This window comes from Megalobrama amblycephala, linkage group LG11 (assembly GCF_018812025.1).
Source record: "Megalobrama amblycephala isolate DHTTF-2021 linkage group LG11, ASM1881202v1, whole genome shotgun sequence".
Lineage (NCBI taxonomy): Eukaryota > Metazoa > Chordata > Actinopteri > Cypriniformes > Xenocyprididae > Megalobrama > Megalobrama amblycephala.
The window spans coordinates 21587308-21599326 of record NC_063054.1 but is presented as its reverse complement, the minus strand read 5'-3'; the positions used below and the strand labels follow the sequence as shown (position 1 = coordinate 21599326).

At 35.4% G+C, this 12019-nt stretch overlaps 1 protein-coding gene across 1 annotated transcript in view; it reads right to left on the bottom strand.

The window, feature by feature from the left end:
- Positions 1–12019, bottom strand: part of scfd2 (sec1 family domain containing 2) — a 167925-nt gene that overhangs the window by 18167 nt on the left and 137739 nt on the right. The window contains exon 6 of the mRNA XM_048206684.1: positions 7767–7912. Within this exon, the coding sequence (XP_048062641.1) occupies positions 7767–7912 (146 nt within the window). The remainder of the gene's footprint in view (positions 1–7766; positions 7913–12019) is intronic.

The window sequence follows — 12019 nt, the reverse complement described above, 5'->3', positions numbered from 1 at the left end:
ATATATATATATATATATATATATATATATATATATATATATATATACACACACACACACACACACACACACATATATGTTTATATATATACATATGTGCACATTTCTGTGCTTTATTATAGGTACATATATATGTGTGTCTCCGCGTTGTTGACCTACATTCTAGCTGAGTGTCTAGTGATTAGCTGCTACATATCTGAGATGGAAAGGAGCATGAGTACTTGAGTCTGAGCTTGTGCTTTTAGATAGAAAGTAGAAGAAAATGAAAAACCAAACACACACAAGCACACCGTGTATAAATAAGTTACGACGACAGAATAATTTGCAAGGAACATTCCCGGACTGTGAGTCTCACCAAAGTCACACTATGTACCAAACCTCCCTGACATAACTCATAATCTGTTTAGCATTTAAAACCTCAGGCACAGACATACATGTGTATTGCTGAAAATATTCCCAATTAGATGTCTGAGTTTTTCTGTTGACGTGTGTCTATGTGTATGTGAGTGTATCACTGCCAAGTCTGTGTCTCAAGTACATGTTCTCTTAAGTACGTAACGTGAGCTCTTTAAAGCTGATGCGACCTCCAGTGAAGAGACACAAAGCATAACACATTAAAATTTGATGTTCTCTCCTGTCTGACTGCTCCTTCTCGTGCAGCTTTTCTTTACCATCACGCAAATGTTCCATCAAAATAATCATGATCTAGAATGATCAAGGGAACAGTTGAGATCTTTTTTTTCCTTTATATTTAAATACAACTTTATATGTTGTTTTGGGTTATTTCATTATTAATTTACACTATAGTTAACAAGAGTCATGGGCCAATAGATATTTTGTTCAAAGAAATTAATACTTTTATGTGGCAAAGATGCATTAAATTTATCAAAGGTGACAGTTAAAACATTTATAAAGTTACAAAATATTTCTATTTCAAACAAATGCTGTTTTGAACCTTCTATTCATCAAAGAATTCTGAAAATAAATAAATCACAGTTTCCATAAAATATTAAGATGCACAACAGGAGTACTGCTGAAAATATTTTAAAATCTATTAAAATAGAAAAAGGTTATTTTAATTTGTAATATTTCACAATATTACTACTTTTACTGTCTTCAAATCAAATAAAATGATCAAATAAAATGCAGGCTTGGTGAGCACAAGAGTCTTCTTTGAAAAATATTTAAAAACACGTAGCGACCCCAAACTTTTGAATGGAAGTGTATGAAGAGTGACAGATAACTACTGAGCGAGAACAGGAATGGGATTGAGAAACCACAAAAATGCCTCTACAACAATTTAAAAACCAACAGTGAATACACACAGACAGGTTTAAAGGGTGACCAAAAAGCTTAAACATTTCTCTGCCAGCACTTAGCACATATTTTCTGTGCCCCATTTATTAAACATTTTTCCAGTGTCAACAGCATTTTCCGCCGTTGGCTTTACATCCTTATCATTTACTTTGGTTCAAAGCATATCTACAGAATCTGAGGCTTACAGCTGGCAAACAGCTTTACTTCCTAACTGTATTTCTCCTGAGATCTCATTCTAGCATAGCAGTGTGGCTTGCTGATGCATTTCCAAAGCAAAAGTGAGATAACAATCCAAAAAAAATTAAATTTTTCGTTGGCAAAATACTGGGACAAAATGTTCTTGCATCAAAAACAAGAAACAAAAAAACAAAGCAAAAATTAGATGCAGGCTACTGCTGATAAATAAGAATGTGCTATTCAATCCACATCATGAATGCAGCGATGCAGTGTTTTTAAATTGAGGGCTCAATTATGGTTTCAACAACTGGAGGAACAGTGAATTAAACTCCACAGATCACCATGACCAATATGATTAAAGGGTTAGTTCAATGTTATGAAGCGATGAGAATACTTTTTGTGCGCAAAAAAACAAACAAAAATAATGACTTTATTCAAACAATTTCTTCTCTTCCATGTCAGTCTCCTATGCAGTTGACATAGTAAACACAGTGCAGAGCTTCCGTGTTTACGTCAAACGGCAGCTGACAGCCTGACATAGAACCCAGAAGCGCTGCACTGTGTGAATAAAGTCGTTATTTTTGTTCGTTTTTTGCACACAAAAAGTATTCTCATCACTTTCATAAAATTAAGGTTGAACCACTGTAGTCACATGGACTACTTTAATGATGTCTTTAATACCTTTATGGGCCTTGAAAGTGGTGGTTGTGTTGCAGTCATCGGAGGCCAGATAGCTCACAGATTTCATTAAAAATATCTTAATTTGTGTTCCGAAGATGAACAAAAGTCTTACGGGTTTGGAGCGACATGAGGGTGAGCAATTAATGACAGAATTTTAATTTTTGGGTGAACTAACCCTTTAAAGGGTTCAAACATATATATTCAAACATATCCTTGCTCTCTAAAGATTTATAATGGTAGTGAACGGGGGGCCTGTTTTGAAGCCAAAAAAATTGCATCCATCCATCATAAATATAATGACCATTATTATTATTACCAGGGGGTTAATAAAGTTCTTCTGAAGCGAGGTGAAGAAAATATCCATATTTAAAACTTTATAATCTAAAATAACTAGCTTCCGCCAGACGACTGTACCACGCAACTCAACTTGCGCCAAAAGAGTCCGAATTCGTCATTACGCATGCATCAGGACAGAGTTCACTCTTCCGCCGCAAATCATTGATACGGCCATTTGCTGGAAACTAGTTATTTTACTTCATAAAGTTTTAAATATGGATATTACTTCATTTCAGAAGGCCCTCTGGAGCCATATGGAATATTTTTTAGGATGGATGGATGCATTTATTTTGGCCTTCAAAAAAGGCCCCCACTATTCACTACCATTATAAATATTTGCAGAGCCAGGATATTTTTAAATATATCTCTGACTGTGTTCGTCTGAAAGAAGATAGTGATATACACCTAGGATGGCTTAAGGGTGAGTAAATCATGGAATAATTTTCATGTCTGAATGAACTAACCCTTTAAAGGTGCCCTCGAATGAAAAATTGAATTTATCTTGGCATTGTATTTACTTTATAAATAACAAGAGTTCAGTACATGGAAATGACATACAGTGAGTCTCAAACTCCATTGTTTCCTCCTTTTTATATAAATCTCATTTGTTTCAAAGACCTCCGAAGAACAGGCGAATCTCAACATAACACCGACTGTTACGTAACAGTCGGGGTGTACGCCCCCAATATTTGCATATGCCAGCCCACGTTTCCAACATTATAAAAGGCATTAGACAAGGGCAGCCAGTATTAACGTCTGGATGTGCACAACCAAATCATCAGACTAGGTAAGCAAGCAAGAACAATAGCGAAAAATGGCAGATGGAGCAATAATAACTGACATGATCCATGATAACATGATATTTTTAGTGATATTTGTAAACTGTCTTTCTAAATGTTTCGTTAGCATGTTGCTAATGTACTGTTAAATGTGGTTAAAGTTACCGTCGTTTCTTACTGTATTCACGGAGACAAGAGCCGTTGCTATTTTCATTTTTAAACACTTGCAGTCTGTATAAGGCATAAACACAACTTCATTCTTTATAAATCTCTCCAACAGAGTAGCATTAGCCGTTAGCCACGGAGCACAGCCTCAAACTCATTCAGAATCAATGTAAACAATATAACAGTATACAATACTCACATAATCCGACGCATGCATGCCGCATGCATGACGAACACTTTGTAAAGATCCATTTTGAGGGTTATATTAGCTGTGTAAACTTTGTTAAGGCACTGTTCAAGGCAAGCGCGAGCTCTGTGGGCGGAGAACACGGGATTTAAAGGGGCCGCAGCATAAAATCGGCGCATTTATAATGATGCCCCAAAACAGGCAGTTAAAAAAATTAATAAAAAAAAATCTATGGGGTATTTTGATCTGAAACTTCACAGACACATTCAGGGGACACCTTAGACTTATATTACATCTTTTAAAACATAATCTACATAATCCACAACAGTGTTAGGGAATTTACTTTTGAAATTGTCATATTACAAGCTAGTCATAATTTAAAACAGCTAGCGACAACTAGTAAAAGAACCATACTCTCTTGAAAAAATAGTTAGCTACACTACAAACTTCTAACCAATAAAGCTAACTAGAATAAAGAGTTAGATACAATACCATTCAAAAGTTTGGGGTAGGTACGATTTTTTTATGATATGCTGATAGGGTGCTCAAGAAATTAACCTACAATGTGACATTAAAAACAGTGGTGCACCGTCATACATCACAACCTGATGGAAAAATCTTATTACAGAAAAAGCAACAATTAAACAATTAAACAATAAAACATCTGAGCTGCTGTCAAGTTAAGAGGACATTGTGTGCTACTTTACAAAAACCGCATTAAGCTACCAACATCATTACTTTTAGCTTATTATCCCCCCTCAACACGGATGAATTAAACTACTAAAAACTACTGAACCAGCAGAGAACATCTCTGAATGACTGTAACACAAGTGCTTCCTGGTTAGGAAAAGAAGACATCAGTGCGTTATATAATCAGCACTTTACCCTTCTGTCCCTCAGTCTGATTATTTCTCTTTCACTGTCTGCTACACAAATGAACACAAGAGCACATGAAACACTCTCAAAAGGTACAAGAGTGGATGTTCAGTTCTGTCACACAGTATAGGTAGAAGGTTGTGACGCACTCTGGCTACCAGTAGTCAAAGACAGTCACACACAGTCTGTAGCAGGTTCTGCATGAATACAATGATCTAAGAGGACGACAGATGATATTTATGAAGAAACAGGACAGAGAATTATTATAATATCCGTATGAATCAGAATCATTCTGCTCCTGAATATGCACAGTGTCCCAAATACAATGTTTGAACTGACAATTATCAGCTGTGTCACTGTATATTCATTACTTTGTGGAATTATCTAGCTGTTTTACTATGTGTATTTGTGATGTCACTCGCAGCATCATACATGTGATGAACCAGCTCTTAAAGGTGCCCTAGAACCCTCAAATGGATCTTTACAAGATGTTCGTCATGCATACTGCATGCATGCGTCAGATCATGTGAGTATAGTATTTATTTGGATGTTTACATTTGATTCTGAATGAGTTTGATAGTGCTTCGTGGCTAAAGCTAACGTTACACACTGTTGGAGACATTTATAAAGAATGAAGATGTGTTTATGAATTATACAGACTGCAAGTGTTTAAAAATGAAAATAGCGACGGCTCTCTTGTCTCCGTGAATACAGTAAGAAACGATGGTAACTTTAACCACATTTAACAATATATTAGCAACATGCTAACAAAACATTTAGAAAGACAATTTGCAAATATCGCTAAAAATATCATGATATCATGGATCATGTCAGTTATTATTGCTCCATCTGCCATTTTTCGTGATTGTTCTTGCTTGCTTACCTAGTCTGATGATTCAGCTGTGCACAGATCCAGACGTTAATACTGCCTGCCCTTGTCTAATGCCTTGAACATGAGCTGGAATATGCAAATACTGGGGGCGTACATATTAATGATCCCGACTGTTACGTAACAGTCGGTGTTATGTTGAGATTCGCCTGTTCTTCGGAGGTCTTTTAAACAAATGAGATTTACATAAGAAGGAGGAAACAATGGAGTTTGAGACTCACTGTATGTCATTTCCATGTACTGAACTCTTGTTATTTAACTATGCCAAGGTAAATTAAATTTTTGATTCTAGGGCACCTTTAAAAAAAGAACAAAAACATGAAGATTTATGATGTTCTTCTTCATATTTTTTGTTAAAGTGAGAAGAATTCCTCATATGTGTTGCCACATGGAGTTCTAGGAAATTTGTTTTGGCATTCTGGAAACTTTTTCCATGGAAGTACAATTTAGCAGATGTGTAAATTGCGACAGATGCTTTCTTTAGTAGATATTCTTTCATTTGAATTGTTCACTTAAAGTAGCAAGATCAGATTATCATTTGCACAGTTAGACTTAAATCATGTACTATGTTGATGATAAAGTAAATACATAACCAAAGATGTATAAATAAATTACAATACAAATGATTTAAATGTAAATATACAGTATGTGTAAATAATGAATCATAACTCACATTATTTATGTGAATTATTTACTAAATTGTTTATTATTGACACTTGAGCTACTAAAAAAAATAAGAGATTAAAAAGAGATAAAACAGAGATCATATTTTTCTCAGTGTTTGCATATGCTTTATGTATATTTTGATATTTTACATTTTTACTTATTTATTATTTATTCGTATTATTTATGGATGGTGGCATAAGTGTAAAGAATAAACAATTTTGTAAATGATAACCCCTGTCTGTTCACTTCTATCATCATAAGCCTTATAATCTGATTATCATTCTTTTTATTTATTTATGCTGATTTCTGAATTAAAGGTGCCCTAGAATAAAAAATTGAATTTACCTCGGCATAGTTAAATAACAAGAATTCAGTACATGGAAATGACATACAGTGAGTCTCAAACTCCATTGTTTCCTCCTTCTTATATAAATCTAATTTGTTTAAAAGACCTCCGAAAAACAGGCGAATCTCAACATAACACCGACTGTTACGGGGTGTACGCCCCCAATATTTGCATATGCCAGCCCATGTTCAAAGCATTAGACAAGGGCAGGATGTCTGGATGTGCACAGATGAATCATCAGACTAGGTAAGCAAGCAAGAACAATAGCAAAAAATGGCAGATAGAGCAATAATAACTGACATGATCCATGATAACATGATATTTTTAGTGATATTTGTAAATTGTCTTTCTAAATGTTTCGTTAGCATGTTGCTAATGTACTGTTAAATGTGGTTAAAGTTACCATTGTTTCTTATTGTATTCACGGAGACAAGAGCCGTCGTTATTTTCATTATTAAACACTTGCAGTCTTTATAATTCATAAACACAACTTCATTCTTTATAAATCTCTCCAACAGTGTAGCATTAGCCGTTAGCCACGGATCACAGCCTCAAATTCATTCAGAATCAAATGTAAACATCCAAATAAATACTATACTCACATAATCCGATGCATGCATGCAGTATGCATGACGAACACTTTATAAAGATCCATTTTGAGGGTTACATTAGCTGTGTGAACTTTGTTTATGCACTGTTTAAGGCAAGCACGAGCTCCGTGGGTGGGGAACATGAGCATTTAAAGGGGCCGCAACATGAATCGGTGCATTTCTAATTATGCCCCAAAATAGGCAGTTAAAAAAATGAATTAAAAAAAAACCCATGGAGTATTTTGAGCTGAAACTTCACAGACACATTCAGGGGACACCTTAGACTAATATTACATCTTGTAAAAAAAACGTTCGATGGCACCTTTAACTTCATTATTTTGATAGTCAAGTCACCTTTATTTATATAGAGCTTTTTACAATGCAGCTTTACAGTGATAGGAGGAACATAATTTTGTCCGTACAGCAGCTCTAGAAGAAAATAGAGTCATTGTACATCTTAAGTAAGTTGATTATTGATTCATTGCCCTCGTAAAAATCATTAGTTATTAATTTATTTTATTTATCATGATAGACAACTATGCTCTTATTTGGGGCTTGGCAAGTAGATTTTTAGACCCTCAATACAAGTATTTTTACGCTTTGAGACACTGAACAAAAATGAGGACAAGAGTCTTGTTTGGGTGAAGTTTTTTCACATTTGTGCTGTAGGGAGACCAGCTGAAGGTTAATATGTGGCATTGTGTGTTTAAGAAACATAAATTGCATGTTATCTAAATGCCACTCAAGGTTCACTGACCTGGTGTGCTCCATCACTGGGAGTGTACACAGAACTGAACTGCTTCAGGTGGTCTCGGGCATGTCTGACTCCCCTCAGCGTCTCAAACACGTTCTCCAGGGCAGAGTGAGCATGCTCCACTGTCAGCTCTTCAGGGCTGGAGACTCCTACAAACACACACACAGAAGAGAGAGTCTAAACACTACAAATATGTTCATGTAATAAGAAATATTTCTGGCTCTCTTATTCACAGTTCAATTGTTTGGGGTCAGTCTTTTTTTTTTTTTTTTTTTTTACATTTTAACAAGGACACAAAATTGATTAAAAGTATCAGTAAAGACATTCATAATGTTACAAAATATTTATATTTCAAATAACTGAGACTTAAAAAAAAACTTAAAAAAATACATTATATTGTAAATAAATATACTGATAGAATATATTGTATTCAATTTTGTAAGGATGTACTGTGGGCTGTACATTAGATTGAGTTGTATTGCTGAAAGGGAATAAGAGGACAAAAGCTCTTTTCATTGGAAAGCAACAGCTCCTGAGTTAGTCAAAATTGAATGTGCACTCACTAAACTCAGACATTGGAGAATGAGAGAGTGCGAGACTGCAAAAGAGAGTGAGAGAATGTCTTATTTAGAGGGGGAAAGCATGAACAAAGGTGTTTGACAAAAACAAACTTTGTTGTCATACCAGCAGCAATGATGGTGCTGAAAGCAAAGAGAGACTAAGAGAAGACAAATGGAGGACGGAATAGCAACTTGGGTGGGTGAGGCTGGCACATCATCCTGCGTCAGCTGTGGAATGCAAGGGCTGGGTAATAAGAGAGCCACCCATCCTTCAACCAGATCTAAACAATCTTGCACCTGAGAAATAAGACATTCTGCTCGGCCAGTTAAACCTCTCTGGCCCTGCCAAACCCGCAGACGCATGGCTAGAGCGGAGCAGTACACTTATGTAAGACTCATATTGATGGTAGAATAAGACAAGCAACTGATTTCTACCAATGCTAATACTGTAGCTAATGTTATTAAAGTCATGAATCTCAGCAAATCTCAGCTCAAATGCTTAATATGATTTGAGTTCCATAAGATTTGTAATGAATTTTTAAAGTTTTTTTTATGCTCACCAAGGCTGCATTCATTTGATCAAAAAATATAGTAAAATAGTAATATTGTCAAATAATATTACAATTTAAAATAGTTGTTTTCTATTGTAATCTATTTTAAAATATAATTTATTCCTGTGATGCAAAGCTGAATTTTCAGCATCATTACTCCAGTCTTCAGTGTCACATGATCCTTTAGAAATCATTCTAATATGCTGATCTGCTGTTCAGGAAACATATTATTACCAATGATGAAAACAGTTCAATATTTTGGGGAAACAGTAATACTTTTCAGGCTTCTTTGATGAATAGAAAGTTACACTTTATTTTAAGGTGTCCTTGTTACACTGTAACTATACATTTAAAGGGTTAGTTCACAAAAAAATTAAAATTCTGTCATTCATTTCTTACACTCATGTCGTTCCAAACCCATAACCTCCGTTTACCTTTGGAACAAAAGTTAGGATATTTTTGATGAAACTCAAGAGCTGACTCCTCCAAAGACAGAAATTTAACAAGCACTTTTAAGGCCCGGAAAGGTACTAAAGACATCATTAAAATAGTCCATGCCTGCAGTGGTTCAACATGTTAATTTTATGAAGCGATGAGAATACTTTTTGAGCGCAAAACAACCCCCAAAAATATATTTTCTTCTGTGCCATTCTCATATGCTGTTTACATTTAGCGCTTCCAGGTTCTTCTGCATAGTGCTGCTCACGTGATCAGCATCGGCCAATGCTGAGCTGGCATTCTGACGTAAAACCTGGAAGTGCTGAACATAAACATTGTATGAGAATGACAGGGAAGAGAAGATATTGTTGAATAAAGTCATTATTTTTGTTTTGTTTTTGCGCACAAAAAGTATTCTTGTAGCTTCATATAATTAAATTTGAACAACTGTAGTCACGTGGACTATTTTAACAATGCCATTAGTAGGCTACCTTTCTGGACCTTGAAAGTGGTGGTTAAGTTGCTGTCTATGGACGAGTCATAGAGCTTTTCATCAAAAATATCTTAATTTGTGTTCTGAAGATGAACGAAGGTCTTACGAGTGTGGAACGACATGAGGATGAGTAATAAATGACAGAATTTTCATTTTTGGGTAAACTAACCCTTTAAGTACTGAGTAATATTAATTAACTATGTACTTACTACATAAATTAGGGTTATGGTTAGATTTAGGGTAAGTTGCTTGCTTGTAATTATTACTATAGTAAGTACATGTAAGATGTGTAACAGGGACACTGTAAAATAAAATAAATAGTGCTGATAAATAGCATTTATTTGGAATATAAATATTTTCTAACATTATAAATGACTGCCACTTTTGATCAATTTAATGCACCCTTGCGAGAAAAAAATATATATTAATTTCTTCAAATCAAGTCAACAAAAATTTAACGGAACAATGCAAGCACTCTTGGGTCCAACCAAAACAGAGGACCTGAGCTAACTTTTGTACAATAAAGACAGCATTGAGAAAAAATTTGTTAAAGGTGCCATCGAATTGAAAATTGAATTTACCTCGGCATAGTTGAATAACAAGAGTTCAGTACATGGAAATGGAGTCTCAAACACCATTGTTTCCTCCTTCTTATATAAATCTCATTTGTTTAAAAGACCTCCGAAGAACAGGCGAATCTCAACATAACACCGACTGTTACGTAACAGTCGGGATCATTAATATGTATGCCCCCAATATTTGCATATGCCAGCTCATGTCCAAGGCATTAGACAAGGGCAGCCAGTATTAACGTCTGGATTTGTGCACAGCTGAATCATCAGACTAGGTAAGCAAGCAAGAACAATAGCGAAAAATGGCAGATGGAGCGATAATAACTGACATGATCCATGATATCATGATATTTTTAGTGATATTTGTAAATTGTCTTTCTAAAGGTTTTGTTAGCATGTTGCTAATGTACTGTTAAATGTGGTTAAAGTTACCATTGTTTCTTACTGTATTCACAGAGACAAGAGAGCTGTCGCTATTTTCATTTTTAAACACTTGCAGTCTGTATAATTCATAAACACATCTTCATTCTTTATAAATCTCTCCAACAGTGTGTAATGTTAGCTTTAGCCACGGAGCACTATCAAACTCATTCAGAATCAAATGTAAAAATCCAAATAAATACCATACTTACGCGATTAGACATGCTGCATGACGAACACTTTGTAAAGATCCATTTTGAGGGTTATATTAGCTGTGTGAACTTTGTTTATGTAATGATAGAGTTGAGAGCTCGGGAGGGGGCGGAGAGCGTGAGCAATTAAAGGGGCCGCAGCCTGAATCGGCGCATTTCTAATTATGCCTCAAAATAGGTAGTTAAAAAAATTTATAAAAAAAAAAATCTATGGGGTATTTTGAGCTGAAACTTCACAGACACATTCAGGGGACACCTTAGACTTATATTACATCTTGTAAAAAAACGTTCGGCACCTTTAAAGGTCCCGTTCTTCGTGATCCCATGTTTTAAACTTTAGTTAGTGTGTAATGTTGTTGTTAGAGTATAAATAAAATCTGTAAAATTTTAAAGCTCATAGTTCAATGCCAAGCGAGATATTTTATTTAACAGAAGTCGCCTACATCGAACGGCCAGTTTGGACTACATCCCTCTACTTCGTTCTTTAATGACGTCACTAAAACAGTTTTTTGACTAACCTCCGCCCACAGGAATACAAAAGAGTTGCGTTTGTAGAGTGTGTTTGTCGCCATGTCGTCGAAACGCTGTTATTTTCATCCCGCAGTCCAATCACCGGGTCTGATTCCGGCTCAAATTGATAGGGTAAAATTAAAGACATGTTTACAATAACACTGAGCACGTGCATCTCCACGTTATGGTAAGAGGCGTGACCTTTCCGGGCAAGGAGCGCTAAGCTGCTGTCGAATCACAACACAGGAACCGCTGGCACAATCAGAACTCGTTACGTATTTCTGAAGGAGGGACTTCATAGAACAAGGAAGTCATCAACCCGTTTTTATGACAGTGGAAACAGCGGTATACAGAAAAGTAAATTATGTGAAAAATACTGTGTTTTTTTTACACGCGAAACATGAACACATGTTGTATTGCACACTATAAACACAATCAAAGCTTCAAAAAAAACACGAAAAACGGGACCTTTAACAAAATTGCTACAGACACCCATTGTT